General features: G+C 32.1%; 2 protein-coding genes across 2 annotated transcripts; both read right to left on the bottom strand.

The window, feature by feature from the left end:
- Positions 1 to 1228: 1228 nt before the first annotated feature.
- Positions 1229 to 5782, bottom strand: LOC114370162 (F-box/LRR-repeat protein 17-like). Its single transcript, XM_028327447.1, has 11 exons — positions 5144 to 5782; positions 4700 to 4801; positions 3863 to 4007; positions 3558 to 3742; positions 3021 to 3125; positions 2701 to 2798; positions 2399 to 2616; positions 2240 to 2306; positions 2038 to 2123; positions 1732 to 1833; positions 1229 to 1463 (listed from the first exon to the last, which is right to left on the bottom strand). The coding sequence occupies exons 1-11, from the start codon at positions 5746 to 5748 to the stop codon at positions 1398 to 1400; spliced, it is 1779 nt and encodes a 592-aa protein (XP_028183248.1). The 5' UTR covers positions 5749 to 5782; the 3' UTR covers positions 1229 to 1397.
- Positions 5783 to 15676: 9894 nt separating this feature from the next.
- On the bottom strand, positions 15677 to 21188 carry LOC114372423 (glutathione reductase, chloroplastic-like). Its single transcript, XM_028329962.1, has 11 exons — positions 20788 to 21188; positions 19946 to 20171; positions 19556 to 19834; positions 19294 to 19470; positions 18729 to 18782; positions 18491 to 18639; positions 17956 to 18019; positions 17678 to 17848; positions 17450 to 17587; positions 16946 to 17042; positions 15677 to 16058 (listed from the first exon to the last, which is right to left on the bottom strand). The coding sequence occupies exons 1-10, from the start codon at positions 21123 to 21125 to the stop codon at positions 17001 to 17003; spliced, it is 1638 nt and encodes a 545-aa protein (XP_028185763.1). The 5' UTR covers positions 21126 to 21188; the 3' UTR covers positions 15677 to 16058; positions 16946 to 17000.
- Between the last annotated feature and the right edge of the window lie 1114 nt (positions 21189 to 22302).

Raw genomic sequence — 22302 nt, forward strand, 5'->3', positions numbered from 1 at the left:
GGATCAGTGGGCTAATTTTTTTAGCCTTGGTCTTCATGATTGGATTGCCTTTATCTTAAAGAGCAAAATCTCAAGGCCCCTGTCGGTTCCTAGTCATCCTTTTTTGGGATTATGGTGTATCACCTCTAGAATGATAGGAAAGGAAGAAGTCCTATGCTACAATCTGGCTTGATTTATCAGGTCTTAGCCCAAACCATTCAGGCGCATAAGTATCTCACCTCTTGTCATCTTTCTATCTTTGCTGATGGCACAAAGGATGAGACTACTATTTGGAAGCTTCCTCCTAATGGACCAGTGAAAATTAATATTGATGGATCTTCCTAGCCTGATTCGTACACGGGAGCCTATGGTGGGATCATTCATGATTTGAAAGGAAAGATTCTGAGCTATTTTTCCAAACGGCTAGGCTATTGTAGTGTTATCTTAGCAAAACTTTGGAGCTTGAAGTATGGTATCCAATCTGCCTTATCCAAAATGGATGTGCTTGAGGTTGTGCAAATGGTTGAAGGGATCAAGAATGCTCCTCAATCTTTGAGACCTTTAATCTTGGATATTAGGAGGATGCTTCTGGCACATGGGAGGCTTTATTCTCTTGTGCACATTAAGAGGGAAGCCAATTTTGCTGCTGACTAGCTGCTAAATTTGGCCGTCTAAGAAGTTGGACTTCCTTCCTTTTGGATGAATTACCTTGTGCTTCAACAGCTCCAGTTTCTGATGATGTTAAGAGAGTTGTTGCTATGCCTTAAGGCTCCCTAAGTTTTTTTTCGTGGTTTTTCCCTAGTACCGAAAAAAAAAACCAAAGCCACTAAAAACTCCTATAAAATTACATATCTCTTGTTTAGTTTGAAGACATGATTTTAATCGTGGTATTCACCACCTTCAAAGACTCTAAAATCATGCTATTTATCACCTTCAAAGACTCTGAATCATTATATCCATCACCTTCAAACACTTATCAAAATACCAATATTATAAATAATAAACTTAATCAAGCACTCAGACTAGCTTTTTTACTCCCTAATCTATCTAAAATAATACGAAGACTCTACTCATTTTACATCACATTTAGACGCCAATGTTATGACTCTAGCTCGTTTAACCTGTAATCTACTCCTGGATAATCTAATGTTAACACACGTAATGAGTTAGTGATTCATATTAGGGAATATCAACAATAACTGTTGAGAATCTCACACAACCATCCCCTTTACCCAATTGGAGGACCGACTATCAAAGCCATAAGTAGAGTAGTGATGACTTTGAACCAAATAAAAACATAAATATATCCCGCACCAATATTCCTACCAGATCACTTCTATTGATTGATAAAGATTAAAAAAAGAAATGAATTTTATATAAATTAAGAGTTCAATAAAAAAATGTGGAAGCAATTATTATCAGTCCAGAAGCACATTACAAAGCTGTCTCTCGATCTTTCTCCGTTTTTTTTCAGGTTCAGGGAACTGCAAATAAACAAAATTGAAAATAAAATCAGTGTGTGTAACAATGCAAAACATAGAACGAGTTAAGAAAACTATGCTATTTCTAAATCAAAATCTTCTTTTCTAAGGGGATTGAAACAAACACCAATTCACTTAACAAGTATATGATCCTTCTGTATTATTGATGCACAACCTTACTTACTGTATGCCTAACACAGAAATAAATAGCTTCCTGGTGCTTTTAACACACAAGCCAAGAAAAGTTGTATAGTAAAACATGCTATATTACCTCTTCCTCACTAAGTAAATGTGGAACCCGAATCCTTTTGGAGCCATCAGGTAGACGTTTAGATTGTGAATGGTTTTCCATCTCAGCAGAAGCATCGTGGACCTGCAAACACATTAAGAACATATATCAGAACCGAAGAGGCCTGGAATCAAACCATTTAATTTAGGTAAAAGTAAATATGTTTATTCACAAACTGCAATTTTATAGCACCATCTATTTCTTCAGATCCAGTATCGATTCATGAAGCATACATCTCAGCAAATTAACTTATTATGGAAGAATTTATCTGGAGAATTGCTTTGTTACCTGACTTTGGATGGCCCCTATTAACATATCCTGACAACCAGATGCATGCACATTTTCCAAATTGGGGCACTGGAGCAACAGTCTCCCTGAACCAGTTAATTTAATGAAAATAATCAATCTTACAATTGTAAAGGAAATCTTGATGTGCTGAATTAAATTTTCACATGATAATTACTAAAGAACAGGAACATGAAATGATTACCTGGATGCAAATTTGAACAAGAATTCAGATTCAGATCAATGAGTCGTGGGCAGTTTAAGTATAGGGCCTACATATTAATTGAAAAGAAAATACAAGGATTAGAAGCCTTGGAAAGAATAGCATAAAGATCTTTACTCTTCAGTCTAATATAAAACTCACATCTAAGCCAGTGCAACCCCACAAACTGAGTTTCTTTAAACGGCTATGTTTGATGATTAGCTTTTGGTTTATTAGGTGTACATTAACGCCAGATGTCTTCTGCAAATTGCAGTTGTTTTCGTCAGCAGTTGGATTTTCCGTATTAGGATCACATATGGTCATGCCACAGTCCATAATTTCAAGGTGTGGCAACTGAAATGTAGCAAATTGAATACCACCTGAATCACATAACAGCAGATTAGAAAGCAGAAGCATAAGCTAGCATGAAAGTTTTGTAGATTAATTATGTAATAGGAGATTACTTGAAGTCACATTAGGGCAAAGAGCAAGCAGGAGTCTTGTCAAGGTATCAGGGAACACATTGCAAATCATACTAATGCCACTGTCACTAACACCAGATCTGTGACAAAAATTTATCTGTTATACATGATTTCTAAGGGATAAACAACAAAATTAAGAACAAAAATGCATACTTGAAATATAAATTGTTTTATTATAATTTCCATTATATTTGCAGGCAGCATTGAGTTTCATATATTCTTTTCTTGGTCCCCAAGGATACTACAATTTCAAGACTCCTATGAAAAATTTGATTGCAATTAGAATGGGTACAGATACATACCCACTGAGATCAAGCAATTCAAGATTTGGATAGCTTGAGGCAATGGCAGCAACAGATGCATCAGTGATTTCAGATCCAAGAACAAGAGAAAGCATTCGCAGCCCCCTTAATTGTATTAAAACAAAACTTCAGTAAGCTCATCATAAATAAAAACAACATTTACAATGATTATATAAAGGCATTCCCGTGGGATTTCAGATATAAATATTAAAGTCAGGAATAGAATTAAATTTGATTGTTTTCCAGTTATTCGTGTGTGTGCATGTGAGGGTGTATACATACTAATATTGTAGACATGTTATTTGTTTCATTTCCTTTCTTATGCACCATTTTCAGTGTGCAGTAGAAATTGGACTTGATCCTACTCAGTCTAATAAAATGTTGATGGTTATGAAACAATGAACTCATACAGATACAAAGTTCAAAGCATTGTAGATTGCAATCTTGAATTTCAAGGGAATCAATCTCAACATGAAGGGATATTGTCAATGATGGCTGAAAAAGTAGAGATTAAGATGCCAAAAACAAATGACAAACCTCAACTGAGCAGCTGTAAGAGCAAGCACAGCGGAGTGTGAAAGCCGTATCGAAGCTATATGTATGTTTTGCAATCTCGGGCAACTCCTTCCCAAACCTTCAATCATAGTTTTGAGATCCGTACTATCATTTTCTAGGCAAGAAAACTCCAAGGAAATCTCTCTCAACTGGGGACAATTAAATACCTACAATTTAACGCATCTGTTAGCAACTAGAGTTCACACAGAATGCCAAGCTCAACAGAATCAATTTAGTTATTGATCACGTCATATAATAACATAGGAGAAAGAAAAGGCAATAATCACCATCTTAGAGAGAGAGTGCAGATCTGATAACCAGAGTGTAGAAAGACTAGATGAACAGAGGACAAAACCCCCCAGGTTAGAACAACCTTCCATCTTGAGGCTTTTGAGACTTTTTTTATCAGCAACAAATCGGCCTAATTCATCTCTGCATTTTCATAATTGAATATCAGATAAAGCTAAAAAGCAAAACACAGCATTCTTTGGCTAAACTTGAATATGCTTATCTAATCTCATATAAGCATAGAATGATGACAATTTGACTGCATAAAAGATTGAACAGAAATCAGATAACAAACTTCGAACTAATCTTCAAGAAATTAGTATTTGGTACAATAATTCTTAACAGAACTGCCAATATAGTTAATTTTATCCAAACAGAGAACAAAAACTATCTTCTGAAATATAAAGCTGTAATGGGACAAAAAAAAAGTTACATCACCAGCCAATAAACGCAGAGTAACAATCTATCACATGACAATGTGCCATCAAGACTTCAACCACATACAATCTGATATAGAGTAAAAATAACTCACATTCACCCCATAGAACAATGTCAAATACACCAAAATTCTGAAACCTTAGGAGGAATCATTAAATCACTGGCATTAAATGGTTCAACACCGCACAACGGTCATGTTGTGCACTTGTTTAAAATCATACCATTCATAAATTGCATAATCAGGTACTCAATTACTGAAAAACTTAATTCTCCATAGAAAATTAGAAACTAGAAAAAAATGTTTAAAAATTAAAAAGAGAATCAAGTACAATTCTCCATAAAAAATTAGAAACTAGAAAAAAAAAACGTTTAAAAATTAAAAAGATAACAAGTAATACCCATTGATCCGAATGATTGCAGCATCAAACGTCAAGATCTTCATACACTCAAGATTAGGGCACGAGAAGGCAATGCAAGCCAACATAGTTGAATCAAAATCACTGCAACGCAATAACAGGTTAGATTCATACAAGAAAAAAAAACCTGCCTATTAATAAATTGGCAATGCAATCCCAATCTCATTCCCATTCCCAAAATCCAAGCCTTTTATTTTTTGGTGCCCTAGTTATCTAGCATCGAGATTCGAGACTAATCTTTCAAGGCATGGAAAATCCATTCAAGGGGTTAAATTTACCACATGTTTAAGATACCACCCGATATTGGTATCGTTTTCATGTTGTCTGTATCATTTTTATAAAAATCATCAAACAATTTCTGAACAATTCATATCATTTTTACTCATCATTGTTCAATCAAAACAATATCGCAGATCTAGATCCTACCTCTCCATTCTAAGCGAGAGTCTCACAATCCCAGGGCACTTTTGCAACATCGAGGCAACAAATCTGACAGGAACGTTAGCTGGAACCCTAATTTTCAATTCCTCCACCGCTCTCCACAGCCTCTTCGTCGTATCCCTCCATCCCTTGCAAACCTTTGCGGCGGACAACAGCCCCGGCGGTGGCAGCCTCCTCATCACTTCCCACATGAGACTCGCCGGTAGTCCCCCCGCATCGGCGTCCAGATCCAGATCCGGATTGGTCTCATCGAACACATCGGAATCCACTTTTTCATCTGGTTCGTACCGATCGACAACAAGAGCAGGTTCATCGAAATCATCGAACGACAACGCGCGACCGAGATTCGACGGAGACTGTCGGAGACTTGGCACAGCGGACGAGGAAGGTAAGGAGACAATGGAGAGGGACGAATCGGGAGTTGCCGCGGCGGTGGAGGCGGGAGTTTTCACGGTGCAGTTGTGGCCCTTCTTCGGGAGGCCGCAGCGGCCGCAGTTGTAACTGCCGCGCTTCTTGCCGCGCTTGGCGGCATCGGAGGCGTCTCCGCCGTGGGGGGCTGAGAGAGCGGCCGCGATATGGGAATGATCCATAGTGTGTGGGAGAAAGGTTTGAGATTGGAGGATGTACCAAGGGATATATAAGAACCCGCGCGGGAGACTTGGCGCGCTTCTTTTTGGTGATTTCATTTTTTTTTTTTTTAAAATGAGTCGGGTTTATATAATAAATACTAGACAGTTAGTACCCGGGTAAATTTTAAGGGTTTTTCTATTACAGATAAAATAAAATTATATTAATAAATTTATTATTTTATAAAAAATTATTTTATATTTAATTTAATTAAAACTAATATATTATTAAAAAATGGATTTAACATGATTACAAATATTATTATATTTTTAGAATTTAGAGTTTCAAGAAATTTTGTATTTTTTAAAACTAATAAATTTAAAGTTTCAATATATAATAATAAAATTTTATATTTTTTATTTTAGTCTATTTCCTCTTTATTCAATTATCGGGTACAACAATATTTTAAAATTACTTTAAATAAATTATTAAAATATATATTATGCAAGTTTTTTCTAGCTATATATACTATATAGGTTAAACCTTAACAATTAAAATTAATAGGTGTACCATAATTATATAATTTTTAAAATGTTTTGTGCATGCAAAGTAAAACATTAAAATTACTTTAATTAAAATATTCAAATTAAATTATATGAGGTTTTAAATTATTACAAAAATAAAATATATTTATTCACGTAAAATGATTAAGTTAACAAACAACTCAAAAAAAATAAAAAAATAAAAGATGCAGTGTTATCAATCCACCCATAGCACAATAATTGAAATTCTAGAACCTCATATCCCAAAATAAGGCCAGAGCTTTCAAACACTTTATCGCGCTCTTTCCACACTTTACCCCTCATTACACTCATCCTGCACTGTGACATGCAAAACATTGCATGTGAGAAATGAGGCCTCTCGAAAGTACAAACATGACAGAACTATAGAAATAGAAATAGAATTGCCACGAAAGGGAGAACCCAGTGAGATGAAGTGAATCAAAAATATCAAAATGCGAAGAATTGTACTGTACTTTTCTTGAAAAGTAATTAAATTGAGGGAGAAAGAGAATGGGGAAATGTGTTTTACATGGTAATTTGGAAGGAAAAAAATGAGAAGGGGAGTCTCCTTTTTCAAGATTGTATGAGAGGATGAGAGGGACCAGAATAATGTGTTTAGTGGGATAGTCTAGGTATAAAAAATGAGGAGGGGAGTGCATTAGTGTAAAGGGGAGTGAATATAGCTATTCCCTAACATTTTACTTAAGATGAGAAACAAGAGATCTTTTTTTTGTTAACATGCACCGCCATGCAAATTAGTAGACAAATTAGACATTAGTTCAAGGCCTAAAAAAATATATTTTTTAAGTTCTTACAAATTTTTTATTATTAACTATTAACAAATTTTAACTGATCAAAATAAAATAATTTAAAATCTCTCTCTTCCCTAAAAATTAGTCAATCAATATCATTTTTTTAAAAATTAACCAATATAACAATTAATGTCATTTAAAGTATTTTATTTATCCTAAAAAAGTAAATCTCTATTAACTTTTCTTTAACACGTCTCAATTTTCTAACTAACGTATCTCACTCTCCATACTTCATTCTTCACATTTTTTCATCTCCTCATCTTCTCTTCATAAAAAAAAAATCTATTCTTCTCCTTCCCTTGAATGAAACCTATTGTCTATTGATCAAACTTTGTCTCCACGGCTTAACCTCTCTGGATTTGACATCGTTTGGATTCTGAATGCCTATAAACCGCATATATCTCGGCGTATACGGAGCCTTTCATCTCCATCCTAGTGGATTGGTGAAACAATTCATTTCACGGGCATGACTCTAGGTACGCAGCAATACAACACGTATCACGTAGCACCCTTACGCCTAACACAACATCTAAATAACAAAATCTCTGTCTGTTTCCAATTCCAGGTTCTATCGTGTTATTTATCGATCATCATTTTCTATATTTATTTTAAAGTTTAGTTTATTTAGATTTCTTTAATATTTAGTTAATTTTTTATTTTGATTATTTACAAAAGAAAATGTCAAATAGAAAGTATGAATCTGGTTATAAAAAATTGAAGAAAAAATGAAAAATTGAAAAGCTAATTGAATTTCAACGTGGTGCCCTTGATAAATTTGTTATTATTCATAAAAATGACGCAAAAGCAAGTCCAATAGGTGAAAAATGTAATAGAACAACCACTAATACATCATACTGACAATAAGGAAAATGTTATAGAACAATCACCTATAGATAATACTGATTTTGTAACTAAAAAAGCTAGAAGATTAATATAAAAATTGATATTTTATATAATATACTAAGTCTCTTTAAAATTCTTGTAAAGAAAAAACCTCTTTAATATTTTGGTCTTAGGCCCCAAAATGTCTATACACGATCTAGTTAACATGGATAGATTTTTTTTCTAACATGTGAAACATTTTTGCAATGTAAAAATTAATAATATTTTTTATTAGTGGGTATAAAACTTATATATTTTAGTTATTTTACTCTTGGATTAGTATTGTAAGTGAAAAAGATCTCAATTTAAGTATTTAATATAACTGTATATATGTGACTTAAACTTAATAATATTACTGTAATGTCAAGATAATTTTGTATGTCACTTGTACATTAATCTAGCTTAAATAAATTTCTATATCACACATATCTAAAATTTCACCAATAATTAAGTATGAAATGAAAAAATATTTAAGAGAGAGAATAATGAATGTATTTTGTCCTTTATAGATGATATTATTGATAAATCAATTATTATAATATTAACATAATTGAAGAATTAATAAAATGTATCAATTTTCAAATAAGTTCGACAGAAATAACTTATAATATTACTTATATTTTGTTACACATAATTTATAAGTATGTCACATTTTCCATATCATCTAGAATGTCCATGTTTCTAATTATTATATAGGAAGAAAACTATAAGTTGCTTCTAAAACATTTTATTTTTAACCATAACTTCACCAAAAAATATTAATAATTTATATAAATTTTTTAATAATAAATACACATAATGCCCTAAAATCATTATTGCTTATAACAAAAAATTTATAATAAATTATAAATTAATAAAAAAAAATGTGATATAAATATTATATTTTAAATTAATATATGTATAATATTTACATAAATATGTGCAACACATCATGATTAGAAAACATTTTTAAAAACTATGAAACACATTTTTGGGAAGATACAGTGGATACACATGGTCCACAATGAATTATGTGTTTTAACAAATCATCTACGAGTCTAAACCACGCATGCATTTGAATGTGATGGAACCCCAAACTCTCCCCACCCCATTTCTATTCCACCCTCTTCCACCACACTGAAGACTTCCAAGAGTAGCATGTTATCAACAAGGGCAACCATACTCTTCGAATAGGGAAGAAATTATTTTAACCCTTACCAATGGTGACACCGACAAGTTCACAACGACGATATCATAAATGATCTTGCTTATCAAATGTCTAAATTATTTTAATTCTATTATTACCTATAGACAAATAAGTCAAATACAGTACAATTACATGATAAAAACTTGACTTGATTACTAAAAACTGCAGTAGAATATTTCATGAGACAAATCTTAACCATTAAATTTAATGCAAATAATAGATATGGTGGTCATTGAAAACTAGATTACCATGACAGCTTAAATTCATTGGTTTTCACTATAAAAAAAAAAAAAACTTAAATTCATTGGTCCACCGTAGCCCAGGTCATTTTTAACCAAAAACTTAAACTTTCACATGAAAGTAAGGAAAAGTTTCTAACTATCAATAAATGATCATTTCTTCAATGAGTCACAACTTCAAACACGTGCATACACATTAATTATAATAACTTGATTCAATCATTCTAAAAAAACAAAATGTCTTAATCTCATTCACTACCATAAAAATCTGTCAAATTAATATACTAATAAATAATGGTTATTCATGGAGATTTCATTTTTATTTATTACAAAATCTCAAATGGTTTCATTTCTTCTCTCCGTGTTATAATTATATAAACATGATTCAAGGACATAAATCAATCATATGTGTAAGTGTGTTTGACAAAATAAATTATGAGTTACAAAGGACCTTCCAGCATATGTGTTTGTGATAGGTTCGACCAAAACAGAATGTTGATGGACAACGTGTATATGGTCTTGAAAGTAAATAAGATATTCATACATGTTTTCGGGTAAATATATAATATAAAAATGAGAATTAGATAAACAGGATATTATTGTGTTATAAAATAATGAATAGAAAATAGTTAATATTTCTCCATGTTTTCATTTTAGAAAAAATTAACCATATTTATTGATGATTTAATATATATTTTGATAAATTATTGTCAATCTCGTCTCGGACATTTTTTGGGGCCGGAACAAAAATTAAAAAAAGGACCCCTAAACAACGGAAATATATTTTATAAATAATTCGTCAACAAAAAATTTCATGAATTTATAAATTTAACCATAAAAAAATAATACACAAAATTTTTATATATTAAAAAGTTCACCAAAATAAAGTTAATATTTTTTTATATTTTTTAAAAGTTGTGGGCACCCTCAAAATGTGGGTTCTAAGCTATTGATCGCCTTACACGTGTCCGGGACGATATTGATTATTGCCATTAATAAAAAAAAATTATAAAATTAGAGACCTTCTTTACCTTTTTTCCCCTTTACACTAATTATTTGTATATCTTGATTTTATACTTCTTTTTTATGTAACATGCATCTTGAAAATTCTCACACTTATTTCATAGGAATCTTCTTGTTGTGAGCCTCTAATTAGGTCATTTGTCTTTGTCAAAACAATATTATAACCTTAAAATATATATTTTTTAATTCCGCTCATCGGTTATGTTTTGAGAAAAAGTATTAATTACTAAATAATTCATGCAATTTAGAAAAGTTGTATCCTTTGAAAAATAACTAATAACAAAGGGAAGGAGTTATCCTTTGAGTGAAATATCATGTTTTGAATTTAAGATTCCCTAGTTGACTTTACACTTATTTGATAAACATAGTCACCCCATAGTTTTTTTTTAACATATTTAGTTTCACAATGTCAAGTAAAAAACAAGTGATGCAAAAGAAACATGGAAGCTTGTAGTTAGAATTACAACCCTTTGTTGTATCCATACCCCCTAAAACCAGGGTTGATTGAAATGGTCTTGATGATGGATGCAAATGTATCATTAATTTTTTCATGCTAGCTTTTGACTCAAATATACATTTTTCATGCAAATGCATCATTATTTTTTTTTCATGCTACCTTCTCATCTAAATATGAGACTTTTTCTCAAATTTATATGTCCTTTCTTTTATTTTTTTCACTAAATTTGATAATTTTTATAAGACTATTTTCATGATGTCTTTTACATTAATTATTTTTTTACCAAAATATCTTTAATTACTTTACGATAAATGTATTATTTCTCTTACAAGGATTGAGGAGGAAGAGTAACATGTTAATTAAATATAAAGTAATTACGTGAAAAGAGAGACATGATGACGGTAAGTAGTTATAAAAAAATATTAAAAAAATAATATAAATTGTTAACAAATTTAATGTTACATATTAAATTAATCAATTTTTTTAAAACATATGAATTAGTTAATAAAGTTTTATATTCAGAGAAAAAGTTAGTATTGGTTATCTATGTGGAAGCTATTCACCTTGTTGCATTTTACATAAGTTAGGGGCACGAGATACAAGCGGTGGTAAAAAAAATAATCTTGAGTTGGTGACATGAAAGTCAAAGCACAAAGAAAATAATACCTATGTCATGTTGAATTTTAATGTATTGTGCAATGAATTAATGACAATATATGACCTGTGAGACTCTAACCATCTGTTCAAGTTGTAATTCACAAGCAGTACCAACCCACAACAACAATAAGATCTTCTTGAAATGCCTATGTATGTGTGTCAATTTAAGAAGTTTAATGACATAGTTAGTTGTAATTCGCCTATTGATTTGTTAGGAGATAAAGTTTAGATATTGCTCATTATTTTATATTTTAATTCACATATAATAAGCATAAAATCCTAATATGCATAAAAAATTATTCGTACAAATGTGGTTGGAGCTTTACATGAAATTAGACATTTCTAGCCTAACTCAAATATATAGAAGTTGGTTTTGGGTCTTCTTATTTATTTAGTAGGTTCAATTTTGGGTCTTCTAAATAAACAAGTGATCAACTTTTTTTTTAACATATACATTGTATAATATTTTAGTAATAAATTAATTATTTATATTCAACAGATGTACAAAAGCAATGAAAATAAGTTTAAATGCCTAAACCTTGATCCAAACAAAGAAAAGGACACATTTCAATTTTTTGAGAACAAAAAATGTACTAAAAATTTTATAGAAACAGATTTTTAATATTTTCATATTTTAGGATGAAAATTATATTTTAATTATCTATTTATGATCTATTAAAAATTCATAAAAAAATTATTGCATCCATGATCCTTTTATTAAAAATCATCTAATTTATCCATTAATAACTTTTGTGTAGATGTAGATAAATATCTACAATATTTTTATTGTTGCTGATGATTTGGTACAAAGTAGTTCTGATCAATCTTCATCAAATAATTAAGTACATATAAGATGGATATTTTCCTCTTTACATAATTTATTTTATATTTAAGAATTAACTAAAATTTAAACTTTAGACCATTTGATTAAGAAACAAACTTATGTCAAAAGGTAGGATAGATATCTAATATATCCTTAAAATTATTTTTAAAACACAAAAAATTATTAATAGACAAGACACCGAGTGCTTGTTTACTCAAAATAATATATATATATATATATATATATATATATATATATATATATAATTCAATGAGTTGAATAGATAAAAATCACTATAAGGAACATCAAGGACGGTTGTATCATCAAAGTTGCAGGTTGTTGGAGCAACCATGTACCATGTTCCTTCAATTGTGACAGTGACGGAGAACTGAACTGTTGTGATTTGCACACACCATTCCCTGCAAATGAACTGAATCAGATCTCATTTCCCTTTGTGCATGCATTCATTACCATCACAGCACACACCATATTTTGCCCAATAATTTGTTAATTTTACTAATTAATTTAGTATTCACCGAATAAATATTAATTATTCTGAACAATGTTTGGCATGTGTTTAATTATTTCCACATAAATAGCATCTTTTAAATAATAGCATTTTCTTGATTAGTTGCTCTTTTTCTGAAGTACTAGTATTACTTTTAAATTAGAGTAACAGGTTTGGAAAAAGAATAAAATTTATTTCCATTTGTTTGCAAACAATTGTAAGCTTAAGCTTAAGTAAGTAAAAATATATAGGTGAGATTCAAGGCATTAAGATTTTGTAAAGCGATAAGAGAAAGTTGATTGGGGTATTATAGACGAATTGAGACCAAGAAAAATCTAATGGAATGCACAAGTTTAAACCGTTAACAGTTTTACTCATTTATTCAACTAGTTCCTAGAGAAAGATTTTCATCAAGTGAAACTAATTTTGGACAACTTTAAGAAAATTGAAGTCACGCTGAAGAATCGAAGGCAAAGTTTTCCACGAAATCCTTAACCATTTGTGCTGATGATCATAAAATTTAGTGTAGTTTTGCAAGAGTTTTGTTGGTATTATTTTCAATTAAAATTGAATATCACTTATAAATAAACAGCATCAATATATATATATATATATATATATATATATATATATATATATATATAAAAGTTTTGTCCTTGTGGAAAAGCCATGCTAAAATTTAAGATTGAAATCAATTATCTGTCTTTTTCTCTATGTCCCTCATTTCTGAAAAAGAAACAACATTAATTTTTTTATTGATATAAGAAAAACATATTTCTTTGGAGTTATTTTTCTTCTGCTGAAGTTTTATCTTTTTAGTTAGGGTAAAAGGGAAAAGAATCAACTTTGATTCCATTTGTTTTTACACCTAAAGTAGAAAAAATAGTAATATATTTTTACACCTAAGGTCACGACTCATGAGGTCCTGAAATTTGTTTAATTTGTCACCGTCACACGTCTCGAGTGGGTGGCGAACCTCATGGATTTCCTCAAACCAATCTCATCAAACGGCGTCCCCTGCCCCGATCACACCGTCAAGGTTGAATCAGGGTTCTTGGAAGAGAGTTGCAGTTATGAGGGATAGTAGGGATGTTCCGATTTCGGTGATGTCGTTTTCGGGGTCGAGGTTGGAGTGAAGGTGTTGAGGGTGGTGAACATGCATGGCGTGGTGCCTAAGGCGCTGGGGGTTCTGTTTAACGAGCACTTGCCGCCGACAGTGATGAAGGTGGCGGAGGGGCTGCTGTGGAGTTAATTTTATAAGAATCAAAACATTATTTAAGCTTCTTTTTTTTATTCTGTCATTGCCTTTATTCTTTAATGCAAATTAGAATACTTATTGATATCATTCTCGGTCGATCACATGTCTACTCTTCATTTATTTGCTACTAGACAAAGTAACCGACTAATTAAGGGTTGTTTGAGAAAATAAGTTAATTATATGTTTGATGAATAAATATTTATTCATAAGTTAATTTCATAACCAAACAAAAAATATAGTTAAATTCTTTTCATAATAAGTTGTAAGTTATTTTCATATGTTATTCTCAAGAGCGTATTGAAATATTCTCAAGAGAAATGATGTGTTTGGTTTTTTTTGTTAATTTGATAATTTATTTTTTAGAAAATACATTTTAGTTTTTTTATCTTTTTGAATTGGTTCAAGATGATTCTTTCATCCATTTGAAATTAACGTCATTCATATAATAAAAATATTGATGACTAAAAATCACCACAAAATATAAGTTATTTTCTTCCTCAATTTTCTCATCTTCTTCCCCTCTTCTCCTTTCTGTCATTTCGTCTCCAACTTAAAAACATACATAAAAAATTCATAATACTAATCATGCCTACAATCCAAAACAAAAATAAATGGTCTCAAAATGATAAAAAACTAACATTAATTTGACGGATAATATACATCTTTTGTATCATACAATAACTGTTATATCGTGACTTTCCTATCAATTCTTTATAGCCAAGAACATGAGGTGCTCCTTTTTCATTTTTAATATTTTTTTTATCAATTAATGTTAGTAGTTAATTGTTAATTTTTTATTAGTGTGAAAAATCAAACTGACCATCTTTCACTTTTTCTCTTCTTTTTTCCACAAGTTAATCTTATAACTCATCCATATTTTATACATATTACCACATTGGGCCATTGCATGCACATTAAGGAGGCTAATGCAAATCCTTTGGAGTAAGTTATTTGAAGGAAAAAAAACTTTTTAAAGTGAATTTTTAAAAGATTTTTTCTTAAGCAAATATTACTTCTGGGAAATAATCTAATTCTAAACAAGACTTGTTATGAAGGGAGACATACATATAACAAAGGAACATCAAAGTGCAAACACCAAAGTCCTCATAAGAAAAAAGGTGTAACACCAAAGTTAATTGGCAAGCGGCCCTATGTTTCATGCATGATAGCAATAGGGAACTGAATTATATACCGTAGCGATTTGCACATCATTAATCCCCTGCAAAGTTACTGAATCAGATCTCACTTCCCTTTACGCTCTCATTATATACCACTTACAATATTATGTTGCCATTAATATGTTGATTTTACTAATTAATTTATCATTCACTGACCAATTTTTTTTAATCATTATGTAACCAAAAACATTCTTTGACTTACGGAATTAAAATAAAAACGGAATAACATTAAGAGAATAACACCCTAAGGCTATTTTATAATTTAACTACCCCTTAATTTGATTTCTTTTTGGCATATTTGAGCCCTATCCTATCATTCTGTGCACCACCAAGGATGGATAAATTTTGCAGCTGGAAATTGCAGATACAGAGATGAACAACGTTATATATATTAGAAAAGAAAAATATTTTTCATGCTGACCATTGCTGTTTGTCTCAATTCCAACTAGTTCAAATTCGATAGAGATTATTTAAAATCAAAGTCCCACACGGAATTTCCTTTTATTTCTGTACATGAAAGGACTGGCAAGTTAAATTACAAATGGCAAACAATGGCACCAAAAATTCCACTCGCCCTTACCAGGCTCCCCAACTCTGATAATTACACTGCAAGACTTGAGAAGTATGACACGACCTCAATGAGATATTCCATGTATTGCTCTGAAAACTCAGTTGCGGAAGATTGTTCTGAATGTCTTCCCAACAATTTGACAACCACGCTAAATTCAGTGACAACCCGCCAGGTAACTGAAATTACATATCATTTCGTAATTTTATGTGATATTATGACACTGTTAATATTAGAACAGAACAAGAATTAATAATGTGATGTGAGGGCAGAAACGCAGAAAAGTTGCAGAGGTAAATATCAGATCTACCAGCTTCAAAAAACTTTTCCCCTGCCTCATTGAGCTAAGAGTTTCATTCATACAAGCAAGCAAACACAACTCCCTCCATTTCTCTACCTATCATCTTATAGAAGAAAATTGCTTCTTTATTTATCCATTTAGAAGTTCAAGATACAAATTATTAACTATTCTTTACAATTAAGCCCTCATATCTCCTGATATAAAGAAGGCCTTATATCTACCTAATTCTTTAATATTTTACAATTTACATACTAATTATAGATGAGATAAACAAAAAAATGTTGCTATAAAATGATGATATTAATTACATTTCTTAATGTGCTATCTTTCTAAGTAAACAGATAAAAAGAAACAAAAAAAATGACAAAAGGGTAATGTAGAGGGGGAGGGGAGTAAAACTGTAAAAGGTTTCAAATGAACACAATGCCCTGTGCTCAAGGAGAACAAATGAATCACACACAGCTATGATTGACCATGGAAAAAGCTACGAGTGCGTTTCTAGATCAGTAATAAACAAACCTCTTAATAAAAATTTGGTATTCTATACAGGACTAGAATTGTATTTTCTTTTATACTTTATCATGCAGATGCAGAGTGTCAGATGTATTATCTATATATAATTAAATGGCAATACTGCACGCACAAAATATTAATATCTACTGATATATTAAAATATCGAAGTCCTTAGTCACCATTAAAAAATTAAATGCAGTATGTGCCTAAGTAAAAATTGTATTCTTTTAAGAAACAGAACTCCATCCTTACCTTGAGGCATCAGCTGGTTTCTTCAAGTATAACAATTGAAGCAGTGTAATGCTGTTTAAACCCCTGCTGCAGTTTTTGCTTCAGAACCCGACTTTCCCTGTTATGTATATATTAAAAAGAACAACTATTACTCATACACAAGTTTATTATACAAATTTACAAAACTAGTGGTTTGAAATTAGAAAGTGTGCACGTATTATCAATGATGAACATTATAGACTTTCAGCCCAAATGAATGAGTGTCACGTTGCTAGGACCTAGGTGGGGAAATACAACAGCCAGGCTGTTGATTTGATTGAAAATCGTGCATACATGCCAAGCACAGGGCAACCCAAGCTATGTTTTATTTTGTTGTTTTTCAATAAATCTGGTGCCCTTCAATTCCCAGGATCAAAGTAAGGATAGTTGATGTATTTTATTAGTCATTACCACTTAAATCATCAAATGCAGGATTTTATAGACAAGTTATCAATTAAAGACACAAGCTGAGAATCATTGACTTACCTCAGACGATTCACTCTTTCGAATCTTCCTAGTAGGTGTCCTCATGGTAACAAATTCCTCAGCGGCACTTGGGTGAATGCCTACAGTGGCATCAAAGTCAGCCTTGGTCAAGCGAGCTTTAAGAGCAACTGCAAACCCCTGGGTATCAAGCAGATGTATAACAAGTGAATTGAAAACTCATGTATCATTATCAAAGCAATACAGAGCAGCTGTAGCAACTCTAAAAACCTGCACAATTTCAGGAGCATCGTCTCCACACATATGCAAACCTAGAACTTCGTTTGTTTTTGCACAGACTACTAATTTCATAAAAACACGGTCTGGAAGCCCAGAGAGAGTAGCTTTCAGTGGCCTAAAATTTGCAGTGAAGATGTCAATATCTCCATATTGTTGTACAGCCTGTGCAAATCACCAAAATGTTAGCAAAACATTAATCTGCACAATTCATTAAAATATTTGGAAGACCATTTGAAAGCATTAGAATCAGACACTCATAATTCTCTCACCTGTTCCTCAGTAAGACCAACTTGTCCAATTGGTGGTTGAGAAAATACAGCAGAAGGAACAGCTCTAGATAATGAGGAATATAACAGAATCAGTTGGGAGGCTATGAATTACTAAAACACAGCAGAGTATAAGCTACGATGAGTACCATCCAATTTCATGGGCATGTTCCGGAATATGAGTGATTATTAACATTAGGGTAACAGAAAGCTAGAGCATAAATATATGCACTAACAAATGATTAAAGAGATGATTTACTAGCAAGACTGTTTGAAACTTTTCCATAATTTCTGTATTATTGAATAATGGGTGAAATCCTGTGGGTCCCAGTATCATTATACAAACCTATATTTTATACAAACCTTATAAGCAATCCTTATTGTCACAGGATATCTTTCCCCCCTATCAGTTATTTTAACAATTGATTATCAATGATATTTGTTTAAGAAACTCATCTGTACTCCAGCTTAATGCGAATAAAAAGTTAAAACTAAACTTTAGTTCAGCATGATGCATAATGCATTATGTATATAATACCTATAATCAGGTTTTGTTGGGTTATCCTGAAACAGTGTTTTTACTAATGCCCCTCCCTCCATCAAAGCAACTGGGGTGAGATTTATCCTGTTTGTAACATCTCCAACTGCCCAAATTGAAGGAACTGATGTTTGAGAGTATTCATCAACCTGGGTTGAAGAAGAGTTTTAGGAAGTATAAGTGAGACCAAGATCATACGAATATATATTAAATAAAACCAATGATAAGCTTAAACTACCTCTATAGCTCCATCTTTAGCTATTTTCACACCAACAGACTCCAGGCCTAAGTTCTGCAGTAAAATTGCAGTTCATAAATATACTCACTATGTTTTTATCTCTTTCTGTTCCATGTATAAAAATAAGAAGACAGTTGCAAAGAAGAAATTGAACTAAATATTTTAAGAACATGCAACCCTTAAGGAAACTAAGACAAATAAGAAGCATGTGCAAAATACAGAAATTAGTATGTGACATCAGCACAGATTTATTCAAAGAAAATTAGGCATGCAACTGAATTTGTAATGTTTGAGGAGAGACATTTTAAGTGAAGTGTACTTAGGGAAGATATAGGCACTTAATAGAATATATAAAACAATACTTAACAAACTATTTCTATTGATCTATTCATTAATGTAAATTGTTAACATGAGTTTTCAATTGAAAGTCAATATCGGTAAGGCCAATTGAATGCCTCACCTCTAAATCATTTTCTAAGCTAAAAATTTTCATTGTCAACACAGATTTATAATATTTCAAACAGATAACTACAGAAAAGTAAAACAATATAATTGAAAATAATACCTGAGTATTAGGTCTGCGTCCTGTAGCAAACATAATATGAGAGAAACCATCCACTGTACCTTTGTTGGTCTTTAAAGAGAATGAGCCATCAGCTGACTTTGTGATAGCTTGGGGAGACTCCTCGGTATGGAATTCAATACCTCTTACAGACATTTGTTCTGAAACAAAATCTCTAATCTGCAGACATAGTTCACAATTTGAATGTGAAGAAAGTTCATTAAGCTGTAAAAATGCAATATTTGTATCATCCATGGTTGCATACCTCTTCATCAAATCCCCGCAAAACCTTCTTTTGCCGTATAAATACATGAACCTCGCTTTTCAAACCATTAAAGATACCAGCAAACTCCAAGGCAATGTAACCACCACCCACAATGGCTATTTTCTCAGGTTTTGTTGGTAAATCAAGGGCAGCATCTGAATCTATTGCATATTCCTTCCCAGGAATATCAGGAATGAAGGGGCGACCTCCAACGGTAACTAAAATGTGTTTGGCTGAATATAGCTTTCCATTAACATCAACTGTGTGAGGATCTATAATCTGCAGGTTCCAAAAGCATCATCACCTTAAATAAAATAAATAACTTAATCTTTTAATTCATATCTAGAAAGCTATAAGCTACTTGGAAATGGATCCAGAGCATCATCCAACCTTCCCATGGCCTTCAATCAGCTTGACCCCAGCATTGTTCAAAATATTCTTGTAGATGCCAGTAAGACGCTGCAACTCAGCATTTTTATTAGCTATCAAACTACTCCAATCATGCTTGGGCTCACTGTCATATCTCCATCCAAAACCATTACTTTCTTCAAATTCATGAGAAAATTTAGAAGCATAAACCAGCAACTTCTTTGGCACACATCCTCGTATTACACAGCTGCAAGGTAAAGACAAAAAATGACAAGTTAAAAAAAAAATAGGGATGCTATTAGAAAGGAACAAAAACTGAACAGCACGATCAATGAACACAGTGAGAAGGCCCTAATACAGGAAAAATTAACAACTGGAAAAGCTAAGTTGTAAACATTTATTCATATAAAAACCATTATCGGTTGAATTCAAGACTCATTCATTCTAATGCTAGCAGAAATACACTAATGCCCTGTTTAGATAAATTTCCCAATAAACACTCATAGGATAAGAAAATAAGAAGAAAAATGAATTAAACTTCGCCAATTAGTTAAAATTAATTTATCCATAATCAGCTTCTAGAGAAGCTAAATGATAGAGCTTCTACAGATTAGCTTACTGCATAAACTAATTTGAAAGAAGCTTAATTCATTGTCCTTCTCTTATAAGTGCTTATTTTTATTACGTTTCATTAAAAGGCAATCACATATCTAGCACTGTAGCTTGTTGAAAAAGCTTGGTTAGCCTGAACCCTACCGAACCAGTCTTCAGAAACACGAAACACTGTTTCACTGGCCTCCACAGTGACAAACCCTAGTTCAATAAAAAGTGAAATTGGAAAACATTGAAAATCAGAAACTCACGTTCCGCCGACGCCTCCGGTGGTTTCGGAGGAGATAGTGGAGAAAGGAAGCTCGCAGATGGCGACGGAAGCGCCGTAGTTGGCAGCGAAGCGAGCGGCTCGGACGCCGCCGCTGCCGGCGCCGATGGTGAAGAGGTCGAAGTCGTAGTGTGCGGGGACGGCATCGGCGCCGTTTTGGGATTCGGCGCGGACGGCGAAGGTGCGGCGGCGCGTGGAGAGAGAGAGGAGGGATTTGGGGAGAGGGAGAGAGAGAAGGGAGGGACGAGATAGAGGAAGCGCTTTGGCGAAGAAGAGAGTGTTGAGAGAGAGAGATGGCGAAACGGAGAGCGATGTCGCCATTGTTTTTGTTTACCCCCGCTTTGCTTGCCAATATGCAAATTTTTCTCTACCGAATATCGCTTTATTCTTTTCACTTTTTTAAATAGGAAACCCTAAATATGTGGTTTTTATTTAAGAATCATATACCAATTCATTAAAAAAATAATCATGTATAGGAACTTATTAAATAATTAGAGGAAGAGCTTCGTGACTCCTAATAATCAGGAATGTATCTGACTCACCTCTAATAGGAGATACATGTGGTTTTTTAAAAAAACTATATACCAATATTTCAAATCAATTACGAATTCAAAATTAATTCTAAAAAATTTTCCAACTTAAAATTAAATATATAAAAATATATTTTTAAATCAATATCTAACTTACAATCAATTATCTAAATTGAAATCAAACACGCACTAAATTAGTTCTTCAAATTACATCAATGTTATCATTTATCATATTTATTTAAAAGACTCGTTGAATATTAATAAATTTATGTTGTTAAAATTTAAAAGATTTTATTTATTAAAAAAATTGATACATATGAATTTGAAACCACTTTATAAATTTTAGAAAGCATTAAAAAAAACTTAAACAAACGGATCTGCATGTCATATCAAAACCAAGTCTGGCTCCACATTCCACTTTATTCTATTTCTAATGAGGCTTGAACTTTTTCAACAATAACAACATCAACATATTTCATTTTTCTACTACTATCAAATTCTCCCGCAATATCTGTTGTTGCATTGAACTCATGGCAGAGCTTGAGGGATTCTGTACAACACTCCAAATTACTCATTTCAAGAAGAAAATAAGTCAGTTAATCGGCTAGTAAACTATGGGCATTAGCATTAGCTAATGAGAGGCCCAAACATGTTTGATGATCTTCCTCTTGGGTTCGGATTCTTACTTTGACACGATTTCGTTGGTGCCAAATTTCCTCGTTGCATAGTTGTTTACTTTAATGTTTAGAGCCTTTGTGCCCCTAGGAAAGAAGAAAAATATTGAATCTACCCCATCTTAGGCACGAATGTTCATGAGTCATAACTTATTGCAATCAACAGTTATATGCACATATTTTATCTTTTAAATTACACTAATTTATCTTCTAAATCACATCTACTGATCTACACTTCAAAGCCAAATTCATACATAAAATGGATGGCATAATGATGAGCCTTAGACGCAATCG

Source organism: Glycine soja, chromosome 10 (genome assembly GCF_004193775.1).
Source record: "Glycine soja cultivar W05 chromosome 10, ASM419377v2, whole genome shotgun sequence".
NCBI lineage: Eukaryota > Viridiplantae > Streptophyta > Magnoliopsida > Fabales > Fabaceae > Glycine > Glycine soja.

Bases quoted from the DNA above. Each gene is read 5' to 3' on its own strand.
- LOC114370162 (XM_028327447.1), bottom strand. From the start codon at position 5,748: ATGGATCATTCCCATATCGCGGCCGCTCTCTCAGCCCCCCACGGCGGA. The intron at 3,743-3,862 runs GTGATTATTGCC...GTTAAATTGTAG, and splicing joins TGCACTCTCTCTCTAAGATG to GTATTTAATTGTCCCCAGTT. The intron at 1,834-2,037 runs GTAACAAAGCAA...ATGTGTTTGCAG, and splicing joins TAGGGGCCATCCAAAGTCAG to GTCCACGATGCTTCTGCTGA.
- LOC114372423 (XM_028329962.1), bottom strand. From the start codon at position 21,125: ATGGCGACATCGCTCTCCGTTTCGCCATCTCTCTCTCTCAACACTCTC. The intron at 18,783-19,293 runs GTATTATTTTCA...ATTTTACTGCAG, and splicing joins GACGCAGACCTAATACTCAG to AACTTAGGCCTGGAGTCTGT. The intron at 17,043-17,449 runs GTAAGTCAATGA...TATACATAACAG, and splicing joins GAAAGAGTGAATCGTCTGAG to GGAAAGTCGGGTTCTGAAGC.